The sequence below is a fragment of the Corvus hawaiiensis genome, chromosome Z (genome assembly GCF_020740725.1).
Source record: "Corvus hawaiiensis isolate bCorHaw1 chromosome Z, bCorHaw1.pri.cur, whole genome shotgun sequence".
Classification (NCBI taxonomy): Eukaryota; Metazoa; Chordata; class Aves; order Passeriformes; family Corvidae; genus Corvus; species Corvus hawaiiensis.
In genome coordinates this window covers 69,861,371-69,880,347 of record NC_063255.1, presented here as the reverse complement: position 1 = coordinate 69,880,347, position 18,977 = coordinate 69,861,371, and the positions used below count along the sequence as shown (strand labels likewise).

At 41.9% G+C, this 18,977-nt stretch overlaps 1 protein-coding gene across 1 annotated transcript in view; it reads right to left on the bottom strand.

Annotated features, from left to right (window-relative positions):
- Positions 1-12,805, bottom strand: part of MCC (MCC regulator of WNT signaling pathway) — a 187,522-nt gene extending 174,717 nt beyond the window's left edge. Inside the window, 2 exon segments of the mRNA XM_048292897.1 lie at positions 12,439-12,697; positions 12,700-12,805. Of these exon segments, the coding sequence (XP_048148854.1) occupies positions 12,439-12,697; positions 12,700-12,790 (350 nt within the window). The 5' untranslated portion in view covers positions 12,791-12,805.
- Positions 12,806-18,977: the final 6,172 nt, after the last annotated feature.

Here is an 18,977-nt window from a genome sequence, read left to right as displayed (position 1 = left end):
CTTTTTAGCAAGAATGTTAGCAAGTGTGAGCAAGTAAGATAACCTCCAAGCGAGCAGAGGATGAGGCCCGAGGAGCTGCTAATCAACACTTTGTCCAGAGAACAAAAGGGCCCAAAGGCTGCTCCGCCCGGAGAACGGGCGGCCAGGAGAGTCCGAGAGCCCTTATCACCGCTCTGCCGGAGGGGCAAAGAGGCCCAAAGCTGCAATCAGCCCTGACTGTCTGGAGAATTAAGAGGTCCACCCCTACCATCGACTCTTACCTAGCGGGCCCAACCCCAAGAATCAAAAGACATAAAACCACAAGGCCGAAGACTACGCATGCTCTAAAAAGGCAGAACCAAGGAGTGGCCATGCAGAACAGCTCCTGGAAAAGTTTGAATATGAATAGAGAACAGACAGTAAAAATGGTATAAGAAGGACTCACCTCGAGCATCAGGTGTGCTCTTGGCAGAGCGCCAAGACACCCGGCCGTTATCCCTTTGCTTTATTTTATGTGTCTCCTATTGTCTTTATATTAAACCCTCTAAATTCTCACAGGAGAGTAAACCTCGTTTTTCACAGTGTGTATCACAGAAGCCCTCTGTATGACACTATGATCTTTGGCAAAAAAAGCATCTCAAGGTTAGCACCCAGCTACAGAGAGAATTTCTGAAGGTCACCAGACTAAAAGACTATGTCCACTGCTGTCTGCAAAACATGAATAAAAACAGTATCATCACCTACATGTGAGGGTGCGGGATAGAGAATTTATGTAGTTTTGTAGTCCACCTAAGGCCTGATACATGTCTTGACCTTACAGAAGAGAAGAGGTTCACTAGCAGATAGAGCAGTCCAGTAGACTGGGAAAGAGGACAAACATCCACAGCAGTTCTTACTTAGTCTGCTTTCTTAAAGAAATATTTTCTAGAACAAGCAACAAACACAAAAAAGAATTTTCTGGCTCAGAAACAGATTTCATTACCTTTGTCATAATCTAAACAGTTGTATCTCCACAGACCTTGTCACATACAAATACTTTAGGAAGGTTTTTTTTTTTTAACTCTCCAATTTCCTCAATTATTACCAATTGTAACGGTTTAACAATACAGAAGCTATTACTTCATCAGGTGCAGATCATCCTGATAAGACTAAGTCAGCATTTCCACATTATCTTTTAAAGGAAGTGGCAAGGCAAGACTGAAATTGCAGCTTCTGAAGGAATAATGAGCACAGCTTCAGAAATGCTGGAATTTTCCACCTGCTGCAACCTGGATGTCCTCACGAAAGGTCAAAGAATGAAGAACTACAAGTTTCCTGCAACAATACCTCTGCCTGACAGTTGTTAGGATAAAGGCCCGCAGTTCTCATCTCAGTTTAATAAACTGCATTCATGACCATCACTGCTATTCATACATGAAACAACTCATAAATTGATGTGTAAACAATTTTTACATGTATATTTGGAATACCCTCTGCATTGCTAAACAAAAGAGTATTTTCTTTGGGTTTGCTTCCTAGTGCCAGAGTATGTAGTAGTATTAATCAACCCTTTCTTAAATGAAAGTATAAGGTATGCAGTAAAACCCATTTTGTTCACTTTTGTTGTAAAGTTCCATTCCCTTATGGCTGTCCCAATGCTCCCTATTTTCTGTGTATCAAATATATTGTCAGCACCAGGCAAAAGCTCTAAATGAGCCGTTTTCAGTGAAGCTGATGTGTTTGTCAAGGCATAAATAACGTAAGGCAGGATGGGATGCAGAAAAGGCACATCAGCTGGACACACTTGTTAAAATGCTGAGCAGGAGTACTGTTGATACTGGGATCTGAAAACTCACACTGAGGCTTCAGTTTTAACATCTCGTTGTGATCAGGAAGGGAATTCACACAGATGGGTTTTTTCATGCTACACAAAAACCTGGGAAGACATAAGAGTATTGACTGACATTTGATCATTTTATAGGATTTTTTTCTCTATTTTTGTTCCCAAACATGAAGGAATGAAAACGAAGTGTAAAGATAAAGTTGAAAGCAAATGGGGGAAAAAAAGGTTACTAAACCAGACTGCGGTCCTACAAGGGGATATTTATTCTGTAACCACTGAGTTCTGCGTAGTGGAAGTCTATATGGCACTAAATGGGATCTTGCACATTTGCCTTATTATAAGCACAAGAGACAAATTGTATAACTCAGCAGACAAACTCTTATACAGAGGAAGACAGGCAATTAAGCCCTCCCAGTGTAGAAAATACACCAGACTCAAAAAAGTCTCATGACTCACGGATGGGTGTCTAAGCTGCTTTTTAAGAATGCCACAGCCTCCACTTGTGCTCTGTCCTAGCACTTCACTCTTCTGCAACTTTCCTAATTTCTGTTTTCCCAGATACAGTTCAGATTGCTACTTCAGAAAGGAAGTGAATACTCTGTTTTCTGCCATCACAGTGGATAAGAAAAATAGTCTTTATATATTTAAAGCCCATGTTTCACCTTCTTTTCAGTAAAGAACCCCATTTTTTGCATCTCTAATCATCTTACATAAGCTGCTCTTGTCTTTCTCTAAATGATCCACCAACTGAATGGATGACAGCACACAGAACTAGACACCAGCTTAAAGCATACACTGAAAAGAGACTAAAAGTTGAAAGCAGAAGTCCTGTTCTACAACAGTACAACTCTGTTAATTCAAATTTAACTTGAGAACCACTATAAATTTCAGAAGTGTTTCATCAAGCACACATCTTGTACGTCTACCACCAAATGTGCTGTTGTCTACTTATCCCTACTTTATCTCAGTTGATAAGCAATTTTTCAAGCAATACCTTCATCTGTCAGCACCAATTGTCACTCTTATCCCCCAGCAAGTCTCCAGTTTTCCTTACCTTGGTGTCATCTCAGATTGAAGAAAGTTTACCCATTATTATGTCACCCAGATCATTAATCCTTAATAATGCTGACCTAATGATGTCCAGGCCATCCTTCTGATTTCAATTTGATACAGAATTTTATTGGTAAAACAAAGCACTGGAGTCTAACGACCTCCAAGTATAGCTCAGAAAAAAACCCAAACTCTCTCTTATTCTAGTTCCTTGACTTGCCTACAAGTGTCATAAAACAACATCAAAAGCCTTAAAAAAGACAAGACAAAGGGCATTTCTTGTTTCACTCCCACCATAAACTGCTGACACTAGATCTAGATTAGATGGGTTTGACTGAACTTTTTCTTAACAAATCCATATTCAGCAAGTTGTCTGTAGACTGACCCCCATCTCAACACATTTTTGAAAAAAAGCAACGCATTTTATCTTTCCCCATTTTCTGTTACTTCCATCTTTTAGAAGAGCTCAGGAAAAAAGAATGGAAAATAATTCTGAAGCTGTCCTTGGGAGTATTACACAAAGATCTTCAAGTACAACTAACTAAAACAAGTCCAAGCACTCCTCAAATTCTTTCTTCCCTCTACCATCTAAGGTATTTGTTACCAGTCCTATTTGCACAAACAGTCTCACTATATGTGTTATTTTCAGTGTAGAAAGCAAAACAAAACAAAAAAGAGAAAACACCTCACACTTGTCAGCATTAGTCAGCAGCAGCTCACTGGCTCCCTCTCTTGGGTACTCTTTCTCTGTTTTTTCTGTCACTTTTCCAAAACTGTTTCCATACTGTGGGACAATTTCACACTTGAAATTCCCTGCTAGTTTCAATTTCTGCATGTTCAGGTGCTTGTTCACAACTAACTTGCAACTTGATCCAGTTCCACAATGCTGAGCATCACCAGATACAAGACAGGGTTAGCAATCAGCCAGCCCCAAAACCCTGTATGCTTTATTCATAATTCAGCCATCTGAGCTTTTACTTCACAGCTCTGTCCTGCCTTGGCTACCTCTCACAATACTATTCCAAGTGGGCAGCCTATACCACCACTCCTTCCTCTGGGGGAGCAGGGGACGGTTCCCTCCCCACCTCCCCACCACGGTGCGTCTGTGTGTGTCTCTCCCCCGTTTCATACGAGGTATGGACAAGACAGCCAGCCCCCGACCGGTACTTCCCAGAACAGAAATGTGTTTTCCAGATGACATAACAAATGCATATTCTACTCACTACAAATAGCTTTAACTTTGTTCTCTGATCACCTACTCCGTACTGATAGCACAAACTGCATCTCTCAACCTGTGTCCCCTTTGTGGCCAAGGCTCTCATCTCTGGAGACTGAACTGTTGCAGGCAAACAAAGGTCCATCTGTCAACAGAGAAGCGGAGTTTGTCAACAGAATCTCTCCCATTCTGTGCTTTCTTTTGTGCTGTTTGCTAGTTTCAAATATACTGCTAATACACAGTAACAATTCAACCTACAGACTTGGTCAGCAACTACCACGAGCACAGGTTTCATTCAGAGATGGTCTGGTCTCTGCCACCTGACTTAGCCTCCAAAATTACGTAAGGGATTTCATCGAATAACCACTAATACTACATAAATACTGCTCTTTTCTATTAAATATAAAAAATACTGCTGCAGAAAAACCCTCAGAAGAAAGGAGATATTGAATGTGCTGATTACAATTAAGCATTACAGTGATGTTAATTAACACAGGTCAATAATGCAAAAGTCACTGCACTAGGATGAATTCCATATATGTACTATTTATTCTAAAAGATGCATGTGAATGTTCACAGTAAAAATAAGGTGGATTTGAAAAGCCACGTATCCACAGCACAACTTTTCCTTTAAATGCCATTTGAAGCCCATCCTTTGGACAACACTCAACTAGGCACAACACGAGCCTTGTTAATGCCCTTCCTCTACCAGCTGAGATACCAGAGTCTCAATAAAACCTCCGCTGTCCTTTTACACTTCCGGAAATGAATTCACTTTTAGAGGGATTTCTTAGTTCAGATCATTTGGAGTGAAGTGTGTTTAAAAATCAAGCAGACATAACCAGAGGGATCACAACTAACCCCCAAGCTCTTTTCTCCCCCCCTCCACCATCTTGTGCCAACATTAAAAGTCACACAGCCAGATAAAAAGTCACAATATAAACTGGCCATGTTGCAAAGAAATATTTCTTACTGAGCTAGTGTACAGCTAAGGTGATTCCTTGAACAAATTCTAGTGCAGACAGAGTGAAACTTCAGGACCATGCACAGTAGAACAACTCATCTGGCAGAACAGGCTGACTTAAAAAATCATGAAACCCTCCACTTGCTACTCCCAGTTTACTGCATAAGGAGTGCAGGTACACAGCTGAGGGGTGTGTTTTTTGCAAGAAAGGCCAGGTGCCCAAGTATTTTGTGAGGTTACTTACTTCAAATCAGAACATGTATGACCTGTTGCTTCAATCAATTTCAGGTAATCTCTAGCCTACCCCAGCAATCAGAGACAAAGAGGACTGTTAAATAATTTTAGAAGCCATCCACAACTATCAGCAAAGTACTTGCATGCGGCACCCTCAAACAATAAATACAAATAAAAACAAGGAGCTGACTGGAACAATTCTTCTCTCATTCAAATGCCTCCCAACAGAGTCAACCCATCCATGAATTTCAAACTATAGGTTTTGCCAAATTAAATTTGAAAACATATAGAAAGTTGCTCCTTAGCAACTCCTAACACGAGTTAACCAACAGCGGTTAAGGAGGATGCCATCTGCCTTGTCTGCTGTAAATGGAAGATGCAGTCACACATGAGCTAAACAAGACCAAATATTTACCATAATCCCAGTCATTCCGCTGGAACAGTCACCAGTGGTTCCTCTGCTATAAACCCAGGGCTATGCATTTGCTAGAAAGACCAAGTACCGAAGCATCCTATGAGGGCCCCTGCTCCCCATCACCCCTGCGAAGAAAGTAACAGAGTATGTTTGTGAAGTTCATCTTTCAGAATTGCCACCAAGAAACCCAAGAAAACAGAAGGTAAAAACATCCCAGTTTAACAACTACTTCTTTTTTCACCACAAAAGGGAAGTAAATGACTTTGAAATTACTGACTTTAAAGAGAGGTTAACTTCTCTTACAGTAATAACCCAAATAACATGGTACTTGCAACAATCTCAGCAAAAAATAAATAAAAAGCAATTAAAAATAATAAAGATAACATATAACTTCAATGCTTGGAAGCCAGCTGGATGGTAACTTTCAAAGGGATCAAAAAAATTGACATTTGTATTTTCAAGTGAATTACTGTTCAGTCAGTCTTTCCACAGTACAATCTACCTGGACAACAAGCTCCTAAGAAAGAAAATACAGTAATGCCACGTAACAACAAGCCTGAGATATATACTTCAGTCCCTTTTACCAGACTGTTAGTGCCTATGAGGAAAGACAAAAGCAATAGCCTACACAAAACACACCAAGTAACTTCACTAACTTCAAAACAGTAGCAGCTCCAGCTAAAACACCCTTCAGGTGTCTGCTGTTTACATAAGAACAGGACTGCTAACTAATTAAAAAATTTAATGTGTTCAGAAAATTCAAGCTGGAATACATTCCTCCAACTGTGTATCAGCTGTAACATATACAGACTTTGAAATACATAATCCCTTAATGAATGTTGATTCTTGGTGTATTTTCTAGACACAGTATTTAACAAAAGGGATACCTTTTTCTTCATCCTAAACTAAGCATGTCTCTCTGGCTTTTCATAGATGTCCACCCACCTGGCTTTCCCCATAGCTTATTCCTTTTTTGTTTATGATGCTCTGAGAGGACCTGTGGAAGACAAAGTTGGACTAAAACCCCACAAAATTCTATAAAACTGTGGAATCATTGACTAAGGCAAGTCCCAAGAGAAACAGAGAAAACATACTACAATCATGTGAGAAACAGCACAGTGCTTCCAGTCACCATTAGACTCGATATACAGTAAGTATTCTGCTGTATCCATATAAAAGCAATCCTTCAGTAACATGGACCACAAACACTGTGACAGCCTCCTAACGGAGAGGGCTGAAGACTAAGCTTAAGGAACAAGTCTAGGAACAGATCTGGAAGCTGAAATTGTTTTCAAGACAAACTAAAGCACTCGTGCAAGGACAAAATACATTTTACCAAAGTGGGGTGGGGAGGGGGGGCAGGGAGGGGCAGGGGCGGCAGTTTGGGGGTTCTGGAGATTTGGGAGGTTTTTTCCCCTGGAATTTCTAAAACTGAGTTGGTTTAAAGAAAACACAGAGCAAATACTCCAGACCTCAAGTGAGAATAAAATCCTGTACTGAGGTCTTAACAGCTTTTTTAGCTTTGTCATAAGAACAGCCCGTTGTATGAAGAGCCAGACTGAAGGCAAGGACTAAACAAAGCTTTGCCCCAATCTTGCTGACATTCTGCAGACTGCTTCTAAATGATGTCTCCTTGTTAGACAGCTGGACTGAGGCCAGACTTAGGACTGTACAGTACTGGGATCAAACTGCTTTTGAAATTTGAAATCCCAGTAGCTGCAAAACTAGCAGCAAAATAAATATTATTTCTCTCACAAGTCTTCAAAGGCAGTTTTTTATTTCCACCTGTTCTGCTAGAGTTGACCTTTCATAAACCTCTTACTTGTAGGATAAATAGCTTTACCACTCCCTAGCCTGCTGACATATGAGCACTCAAAACAGCTTGTGCCTGATACTGCTGTCGAACAGCACAGAATACCCTGCAGAGACTAAAAAGCCTCTGTTTGCAGAATATTAACTCATGCCCAAAGTAAGTTCTCAGAGACCCTGACTGAACATGTTTGCCTGACTTCATAAATGGTCATCTTACGGATTTAACACGTGTTTTACCACCAGTGGTAACTTGACTGGTCACAGAGAACCCACACTGATTTTGCTGCTTCCTTTAATCGCTCCTTTTGTGCTTCAATAGGCATCTCTTTAAATGTTAAGCACAGAAGTTGAAGCACATTAGCAAAATCAGGCACTTGAAAAAAATATTAAACTAAATGGTAAGGACTGCTGTGGAGAGTAACAGAGACCATAGAAGAATAAATCTCCTCCCTTAAAAACACAATGAATAGATACATACTTTATCTTCTTGAAAGTACTGGTTTTCTCCTCTAGTAGCACACAGCCACTAGATGCAGAAACACTGAGGGGGTGCCAAAATATACTCAGCAAGAAAGCTGGGAATGTCCTACTACTGTGACAACCCATGAAAAAGGGAAGGATCAGCCTGTACTTGCGAAGGCTTTGAGCTCCTAAAGCAAGGTACCACTGAAACCACTCAGGTAACAAATCAAATCCAACAAGTTTCTTTTAAGTGCTTCTGTGCAGGGCTCGAGAAGGCACGGTCATTCAGCACATCCTTTTAACAGGCTGTATAAGCTCATTACAAAGTTAGTACGTTTATCGGGTTTTTAACATCTTACTCTACTTTTACCAAGATTTTCTGTAAGACATTCACCCCAGTGTATAAAAAAAAACTGTGTACACAGACAACATCATTTTCACACAAACTCTACAAACAGAACTTCATTCCACTATTGTTAATATGATGACAAAGTTCTATCTGAACTAAACACTAGCTTTACCTTTCTCCTTCACAATCCTAAAATTATTTATCCATGCTCAAAAGTTAAAATTGGAAAGCTAGCATATTTGTAACTTAATAATGAAATTAACTTTTTCTTCATCCATTATTTCCACAGCTCATACCTTAATTTTAAAGCAGAAGTATTTCCTGCAAATTCAAAGTTACCTTCTTTAGACTTTGCAGCGTTAGAATAGAGTAATCCAAAACCCATTGAGGGACTTCTGCAGTGAAGATGAAATTCATTATGTACTAAATGGAATTTCAGTACAATCCATATATAATAAAGCTACAAGGCAAGTAGGTTTCTGAAGAAGACATTAATCTAGCCTGTCACCCAGAAAAACCCAGCATTCAAGACTACATATGCAGACAGTAGCCCACCCCCCCACCCCCCTAAAAAAAAAAGAAAAAAAGAAAAAAAAGCACAGGTGTCCTCCCCAAAACACCAACCCTCTGAAATTGAAAATGTTTATAACTGTAACAACAGATTCTGAAGCTTTTCAAAGCAAACAGAATAAAACAAAGAAAAGCAATTACTGCTTTTTCAGTTAACAGCTCTTCGTTAATAACAACAGAATCCAGCTACAGCTGCAAAACTAAAGTTCTGATGTGAACAGTGTTTAAGGCTGCCTTCTGCTCTCAGCAATGCTCATCCAGCTGATCTCAAGCATTCAGAATCCAGCCTTAACTGTGGACTGCTTTGCAACTGAGGAGTTGGGGAGGGTGCAGGGAAGTATTTTTGGTTGGCTGGTTGGTTGGTTAGTTGTTTCTTGTGAAATTACGTCTTGTTGTAGAAGTATCAGAAGAATGCCAAACATTTTAAGACGTTAAAATAATTAAGTAATAAATATTAATCCCAAAAGAATCAAAAGCCATTTCACTACAAGCCAACAAGTTAAAGCTCTGGTGTTTTCTTAGTACTCTTCTCTAGCTGGATGCTGCAAAATTTCAATATGCACATGTAAATACAAGACTCAGAGACACTGGTTTAGCATTCCATATCCCATAGCTCAGAGTCTTCTGGATTATAATCACCAATGGGACATGCTTAATTAGGCTTTATTGTTTTGATATCATCCTATTTAGAGCCTGAAAACTAATCAATATCTCAGGTGAGAGCCTGAACACTAATCAGTATCTCAGGACATGCTCCTCCTCTCCATCTGTGCCTGTACTTCCCTGCTATTATTTGAAGCGGTTTATTACAGTTTGATGCACGACAAAGCATTTCCACAGCTGAGACACCATGCTATTCCATTAGGAATGCAAATAGCTCTTTTCCCCATGCAATATGAACTAAATAAACACACACACAAAATGCCTGCTTTGGCTGGCATAAGTAGTAAGAAGTATAAAGATCTTCTCTTCCTTAACAGCTCTGGAGCTGGAGAAACAGAAATTTTATAAACAAACTGCTGTATGTGCCAGGCAAAGAAATGACTGACCAAGCTTCAGCCCTGCAAACAAAGGGATACTAATTTTCAAAGATAAAATTTATACTCAGTAGCAGCTGCAAAATTGCAAATTTCAGCCCCATTTCATTGAAAATAAGCTAGTTTTTAAAAAGCTTATGCTAGTGATAGGTTATAGATCACAGGGAAGTCTAGTTCTAGTACACAAGAAAGGAGCTGATTTTACAGTGCTGGCTTCTATCTCTTCAGCTCTTTATACAGATGCCTGGGCATTTACTGCTTATTTATTGTTTAACCCGCTGTAAAAGACCTTGTGACATGCAGAAGTCAGCCTCCGAACTCCACTGGGGCTGCAAGAAAGGCAAAAAAATTGATGGCCACAAGGATGAGCGAAGAGAAGTCCAAGGAAGCAGGGCACGAAGGAACAGGAAAACCAAGCAACTGGCCCGTATGAAACAAAAAAACCCTCTATGAATAAACCCAGAAGCAAGACAAACAGGATGTGTAGAGTGGCAAGATGAAGTTTAGTGTAAAAGCAGCTGTAACTTTTTTCTCTTTATTTTAATTTGTGACATTAAAAAAGATGCAATTACCTAAACATTAGGGCTCTAAACAACAACAACCCCCCAGCTGCTATACTTCTGACAAGGCCAGTGAGTCCATAAATCAGACTGAGTTGGCTCTAAGACTGTGGTGGCACATACTATAAAGACATCCAAATCTGACTGGACAAGTCTTCTCCTGCATCAGCCACTGCCATAAAACACATTATAAGCAAAATTGAGTAACTACAGAAAGCAAGAAAGGCATTCCATTTACACAGCTCGTTACCCAGGCTATCTAATGAAGTAAAGCCATGTAAAAGATCATTCCTTAAATATTCTTTCCCTCCTTTCTCACACATATAGAGAAATACGTGTCTGGGGACCGTGCTTTGCGCACCAATACACCACATACAGAGATTTAAAGTAAGATAGTAATTTGTAACACCATGTTCTCTGATAAAAGCCAGTTCTGCTTAGAAGGCACAACTCTCCCTGAAGCAAAGTATCAGCAACCTTCAACAATGAATCCACCATCTCCTGAAGGACTTTCAACCACCACCCAGGCCCTGGGCTTTATTTCCATCTCCTCATGAAATCCAGTGTCCCTACTCAGACACATCCTAGAGTTTTCAACACTGTACTTCAAGCAACACTCTGAAACACCTACTTAGAAGAACACAGACTACAAATCTGGGACAAAACTAAGGGAATGTGGATCAGTCGATCAGAAAGGAGTAGCTTGTGTCATGGTAACATCTCTCAATCGTCTGTATGAAACTCTAGAACAGCAACATTAACATTCCCCGAGTAAGGTCTTTAAATTATAAATACACAGAGAGTTTACACTGCAGAAAAACATCACGGTACAGATCAGCAAGTGTGCTCTGAGGAGACAGTGCACACTTTACATGAACGTTGTAAGTTTTCAGATATCAGAATCAATTCCATGAAACTGTAAACAAACGGAAAGGGAAGCAGTCTTAGCACACTGGTTGGAAAGTACACATTTTCAAAGTTTATATTTCAAAACCACAACTGTCAAAATAATCATTAGGCTGGGGGGGACAGGGGAGGAAAGTGTTCAGGGAGATGTTTAGATAAGAAATATCACAACCCTTGAACTTTATTTTTAAAGTGACTGCCAGTTGTTACAGATTTTCAACAACTTTCTGGCTCCAAAGAGATGGCAGTGGGGATTCAAGTTTACTTAGCCTTTTTGTGGGGTCATATTCTTAGGTTACAGGTTAAATGGCCAATTTAAGAAATTCCCTCACTGCCCCAGTTCTCTAGAGGCATTTACTCATGGCATGCAACAGCGTAAGTTTCATTTTGAAAACGCAAGTTTCCAGCACCTCTGGCAAGTCCCACCTTTTGAAGTTCGGTATTTTTTAAATGATGGCGTGAGAGCTCAGAAATACCACTGCCACAAAACCAACTCCTGACCAAAACACATCAACCTTCCACTGGGGCTTATTTCCGACTATCTCCTGCCAATGTACATGCTCACCCTTCCACACCAAAATATCAGCCTGGGTGACACTCCTCAAACTCTCTGAGGACCAGCAGAGGAATTTAAACGAAACTGTGTAACAGGAGTATTGATTAAACCGTACTGACAACCCAAATCATAGGATCCGGGAGAACAGTACGAGTTTTCTCCTAGATTACCTACGACCGGCTTTTTGTGTGTTTACTTGCAAAAACCACCTGCCCGGGGCACGAGGTGATAAAAACCAGGTTTGGAGGCGTCACCTTTCAGCCCCGGCGGACGTGGAAGTGCTGCGGGCAGCGTTCGCCCGCTGTCCCGGGAAGCTCTCGGTGCCGAGGCCCCGCCGGAGCCCCCGGTGCCGGCGGGAGCGGGGCGGGAGCCGCGGAGCGCCCGGCGGGGCTGCGCTCCCACAACTGCTCCAAGTCGCCCGCAAGTTGAGCGCCGGGGCACGCGGGGCGGGGGGGAAGGACGGGACGGCTCCGTAGCAGCAAAGAGCCGCCTCTCGCTGTCGCTACCTGCTGATGAAGCCATCCCCATCGCCGTCGCAGGTCTGGAAGAGCCGCCTCATCCTCTCCTCCTCGCCCGTGCTGGAGGTATCGGTGCTGCTGCTGCCGGCGCTGCTCACCTCGGCTACAGCGGCTGCCGCCATCACGCGCCCCGCTCCGGAGGAGGAGGAGGAGGTGGGGAAGGAGGAGGAGGCGAGGCTGCCTCGGGCGCCCGGAATTCCCAGTGCCGCCGCGCCTGCAAAGTGCGAGCGGCAGCACAAAGCGGGGTGGGGGCCCCGCCGGCCCCGCACCCACCGCCCGCGGGGGGAGACCCGGGCCGGGATCCCGCCGGGGCTCGGAGCTCCCCGCCTGCGCACGGCATCGTCCTGCTTTCCTGCCGCCGCTGCCCGGCGCCGGGATCACGGCGGGACCCACCGGGAGCGAGCGGGCGGTGCCGCCAGCCCCGAGCCAGCCGCCCTCGCTGCCGGGGGACGCGTCCGGCCGCCGAGTGCGGGCCCCCCAAACCCGCCCCGAGGCTCGCTTGCTCCCCTGGGGCTGGGCAGGGCCGGCTCCCGGCTCCGGAGGAGCTGCTTTGGCTGCGGCTTTGGCTGGTCTGCGGAAGCCAAGCCCAGAGAAACCAACAAACGCAGCGTTTTCTGTAGCCCTGCGTTTGCACTGGAGGCTATTTGGTGGGGTATGGTCAGGTAATGCAGGTAAAAGCATTCTGAGGTGCCCCTCTTGACTCATCCAGTTCCTTTCCACTGATCAAATTTTACCTGCGAGGTCAACAATTCGTTTTTCTGTCCCTGAACGCGTTTGCGGGCTATACCCTTCCATGTCTGTTGGTCTCCTTTTCATTTAAAGAAAAGTAATTTTCTTTGCGGGTTCCATGAGGCCAGATGAAAAAAAAAAAAAATCTTGCCTCTATACTACAGCTTCTTAATTTCCTTTAGTATTTTTGCCACCCTTCTCAATATCTAGTTAAGTTCTAGTCACTGCTTTTTATTCTTATTTCTGTGAAAAGAACTGATACACCACCAGCACTGTGGTGTTTTATCTCTACTGGAAATAGGTATTCTGAAAGGGTCTAGAACAGCATTTCTGTTTACATTAGCATTACGTTTCTTATTCCATCACTCTGTGATTAATGTGGGACAACTAATTTTTTTTCCTAACCTGTTTCTGTATTTGAAAAAAAAGACCCTGTTATTAAGGACATGCGTTTCTCTCACACTATCAGGTATTATCCTTCTCCTATTAATTAAGTCTTTGAAGACATCCAGTTCATGCCACAAAACATCTTTCTTGTTGCTAACAGGGATTAATGAATATATAAATTCAGCAAAGTTATCACACTTGTTGCACAGGCCCTTTCAAGTATGCTAACTGATGGCAACAGTTCTAATTGTTAATATTTATTGTACCTTGATTAAGTAAGTCATTACAAGGTAAAGAGTCCCTCTGGCATTTTATTAACTAGAGCTGCTTGCAAGTGCAAGCACGCATACACTCACTCTCGGATTCTCTCGGTGTCTGCAGATTTCCAAATTAGGTTGCTCACATTAGTTCTTGCTGGATGACCAGGGCACTGTGGTATGGAGCCAACACACTTCCACACTCTTTCAAGGCACCGAGACCAGAGGATACTGCAACTACCCTTTCAGATGTTCCATCTTCTGACCTACAGTGGTCTGACTCTTAGCGCACGCTTTTTCTCAGTCCCAGGTAGGATGTTGCTGATGTGTGATACCAGCTGATTACTGCAGCTACTGGAGAAGATGTGAAGTCACAACACCGCTTTGTTCAGCCAGACCCCATAGACCAGCTGTTCAATACCACAGACAAGAATCTGTGCACACATTCTGCAAACACAGTAACTGCTTCTTACTAAGAATGAAAATTCTTAACCACAGGGAGCTGGACGCGATGTATTCGTCTGCGTCCCTGTCATCTTGTGATACTCTTTGATTCTGTGATTCTTTACAGAGTCCTGAAACAGTGTTTCCTGACAAGGCCACCAATATCAATGGAGCAAGATCGGGTCCAAAATACAGCAATGAGAATCTCCAAGAACAACCTCTCTCCATCCTGACGCTATCTGCTAAGCCTCACAGTTGGCCAGTTCTCACCTTTTTTTAAACTAGTCTCCCACTTTTCCTCTAATCTAGATAACACTTCATCTTTTGTTCTCATCTTAGCTGCATGCTTCACACAGTAGCTTTCTCTGTGGATGAGGAATTCACCCATTCCTTATCTTCCCCCTGCTCACTGTGAATAATTTCTGAGTTGGTTGAATTGAATTTTTCCTGCTATCTTTTTCGTTTCTGGGGATCAGCTGTGGTTAATTGTTTTGCATTTGCACCAGTCCCAGGCAAACCTGGTGCAGTGGGTTCTGACTTCCCCTGATAACAAATCCCCCATACCAGTTCCTCCTTGCTGATAGGAACAGCTGATATCCTAGCTGTGGTACTGCATGCAAGCCAGCTGAGCTTACTGGCTGGTACCGTGATGCCCATCTAGTTTTTTAAAAAGATGCATCACATCAGTTGGAAAGCAATGCCCTAAGCTGCAGTTCGCCACATTCCTGTGCCTGCTGTGATTTAGGTGGCAGTTCACTCCTACAGCCAAGAATGTGAACTTCAAATGGCAAAACCCCCACATTTAAAACACAGACTGTGCTGTGCAGCAGAAAGTACAATTCTTCCTGAAGTGTCCCTGCTGTGAGGGGTGTGTGGTGCCTAGAAAGTTAGGAAGAGAGAACAAGGAAGGAGGGCAAGGAGTGAGACTTCCAAACTGCTGTGAGTAGCAAAATAGGCTTGATATTTCTCAAAAGAAATTTTTGAAAAGTTTGTATGTTTTCTATTTAAGACTGTGGATTTTAACAGTCAATCCATTGGGTATTTGTTTGTTTGTCTTTTCATATAAGTTAAATGGATCTGTAATTTCTCAATATTAATCTATATTCTACAATATAAATTTTCCATAATGCCCTGATTTCCAAATGCAAATAAACACATACCAGACAGTCAATGCAAACGGTAATAACAATGCTGGAGCACTACTAGCTGCACTTTTTCTCCAACATTTATAGACCCAAAATCTGACATCTCTGAAAGATGGGCAGGAGGCACCCGATTTCCAGAGATGCTGGACTTCTCTGACTTTCCACCAAATCAACAGGACACTTAAGTTCATGTGATCTCTGAAAGTCAAGTCTGCCTCAAATTAGGTGTTGAACAATAGAAAAAGAAAAGCACTGTAAACCTCTTGACATTTAACTATAAATGCTTTTGCAGTAGAAAACAGCTTAAGTCACTCTGCATAAAAGCTGCCAAATGACCAAAATCAATCGACCAAAAAAAGAGAAAAATTTCCTTCTAGATAGCATTCAGCCATAGCACTTTTCAATTAACCTCTTTCAAAACCCACCAACAAAACAAACAGTATCTTAATTTGCAAGCAGGAAGTTTTAATTTAGTAATATTCCTTTGAGCAAGGTAGCCAGGGTGTGCAATACAGGACTTTATCACTATCAGGAGTCCAATTGCCCAGAATACCATTCCTTTCAACTTCCTAGATACTGCATCAGCCCTTTTCACACACTTGCTAAAAAGTTCCCTGTTGCTCCATGAGGTTCTTGGTGAACAGACACTGTTATCTGAGTGACACTGTCACCCAACACAGACGGGTTCTCTTAGGGATATTGGCAGAGTGACGATGGCACTAAACCAGAGGTACAACTAAAGCTTTGCTTTCCTAACAGGATGTTATGATTGACATAGAAGAGAATTTATTATTAGAATGGCACGGGATTTCTACAAGCAGAGTCAGCCTAGTACAGTCTGTAAGTAGCATGGTAGGGAATTTATAATACAATTTAACTTCTAATTTCTAATCCCTTGGACCCTCTGCAGATCAGGTCAGATCCCAATCCATGGTTGTGGGGGCTGCCTGGGAAGGCATGGCAGGGCCTGGCAGCCAGGACCCACCCAGCCAGGTCAGCCCAGGGTATCAGACACCTCCCTGGGGACAACAAAGGCCAGCCTGAGACATGGGACCAGGGTGGAGCTGGCTTGGCCACTAGGTACTCTCACATCGCATGACTTTGCACATGTATACCAAGGTACTAAAATGCGGATGGTATGCCCAGACCTAAATCTGTGCCTAGCCTATATAAACCATGCCCAGGCAATATAAGGGCTAAGTATAAGTTATTTCCTTTTTTTTTTTTTTTTTAATTAGGGAAGTGAAACTAAAAACCTACTTTATTTTCTATGATGTAACTTAGAAAATGCATACTTCTGATGTTGCTGTAGGGCAGACAGGGGAATTAGCTATTCTAATTGCTGCCACTGCTTAGGTATTCGGACTGGAGACTTTGACGTAGGTGACGATCAAAAGCAACGCCTGGTGGTATCAAAGGAGAGATTATCCTGTATTTCAGTCGGCTTCAGATGAAGACCATCTCTGTTTATTGATCTTCACGGTAACAAAATTTAAAGTAACAAGACATCTAATGTCAGTTCAAATGAATGTTATTTAAATAACATCATTGTGTACAGCCAACTGCATCTGCTGCTAACAGAGCCATGGGTTAGCTAGGAAATTGCTAGTTCAATTCTCATCAAAATCTTGTGTCTGAAGTCACTGTCTTACCTCCTTCACATTACTTTGTTTAGATCCACTTCACATCACAGACCTGTGATTTAAAGCTCCATCTAGAAATCTAAGTCTTGTGCCGCCTCTACCATGGAATTCTCAGCAAGTAGAGCTGTTTGAAAACTCTTAAAACAGTATATTCAAAAGAAAATAAGAAAATACTTTTTTTCCTTTTTTTGTGAGGCCAATTTTTCTGATTTTTTTCCTCCTGCTCCAAGAGTGATCTGCAAAACTGAGATGTTTTAGCTAGGATTGAAAATATTTTAGATAGAATATTAATTTCTAAATAGACTATTAGTGCCTCTTTTGAGAAGCTTCCTACTCATTCTTCACCTTCATAAATGCTCAACCGCCTTGTAAAACTGTCCTAAAAAGTGCAACCTTTTTGTGATGATGAATATAAATGAGAACAGGTTTGCCCCTTTTTCCAAAAATATCCTAAACCGCCCTCCTATTCAAACAGGTTGCTACTCCTGGATCTTACATACGGATCCACAATTTGGATACAGAAAGTAAGAAGTTCATTTTCCTTCATTAATTTCTTCTGTATAGGTGTAAATAAAGATACTGAATATTTTCACTATCTGTTATTGAGTCTATCATTTGAAGGTGTATCTCTGTTAACAAAATACTACTTTGATCGAAAAAAGTGGGGGCACTTGTAAAGATAACTGGTCTTTTTGTAGACTGTGACCATGAGGTAACCTCAGTAACCTTTTTCTGCAGGCCGCTGATGACTGCGATAGTTAAATGTGTTCTGTGCTCCAGAAAATTTCTGCAACATAGGTGTTATTTTAGTCAAAGCATTTCAGTGAAACGGTATTCTAACAGGAAATTACATTCTGGATCAATAAATCTCCCTGGGAAGCCCATCAGTTCCACGCAGTTCCAGTTTCAGCAGAGACAAGCACATGAATCACAGGTATGAAATCCTTCTGCCTTCAGTCTACCCCTCAGGCTCACAAGACATGGGATCCCTGCAGTTTTCATGCTGCCTTTGTAACATGTTCTAGACACAGGAAGATCTGTTAGCACAGGATCGTTGCACTCTCCCTCCTGGCCTCTGTCATTTGCTCTCCCTGGAAACTACAGGTTCTCAATTTAGGAGTGAGGAGTAGTGGAGACAACTGTGGGAAGAACTGGGGTATATTTGACCCTGTTGGGAATCATGCTCTTTCCAGCCTTCATTCTGGAGACATTGCCGAACTCTGTGCATGCCTTGAGCTGCACTAAGGCTTGCAGTTTTCCCCTGGAAGTTCAACAGCCCAAGCTCTGGACTGCTGCAAGTGAGGACCTGAGAGAGGTTGTTTTACAAGGACAGAACTGATCAAAAGGCTTTTTCCTTGATGTCTCAAAAAGAAATTAAAATGGCAGTGAATAAGGGAAGTGGAAAGACAGATAAATAAGAAATGATCTGGAGAGGTTACAGAAATGGGGCAGAGGCAATCACCCACATCGAGCCCACATCAGCAGCCAAAGTTCTGGGGAACTACCAGTGTATACAGTAGTGTGCAGTAAAGCAAGAGATGCCCATTTTCACTGCAGTTAATTTATTAAACAAGTATTGCTCCTTATAATTTGACATTAGTCTTACTTCCCTAAGTGTGTGTAAATACATAAGTTATTTGATGGGATCACTAATAATCATAGCAGCCAACAGCTATCTGGTTACAAATTTACTATGATGCTTAAAAACCCCCCATACTGCAATACCTTTTACTTTTTGTAGTCAAGGAACTGAAAAGAGAAATAAATCTTGTGCTCTTTCATTAACTTGACCTTAAAGAATAGTATTAGCTCACCAGTAATCCTTGCATCATATTTCAAGAGCTAACAAGCCTTACAACACTTAAAATCTGTAAAATATCCCAAACAAACAAAACCCAAAAAGACAAACTATTTTGCAGTCA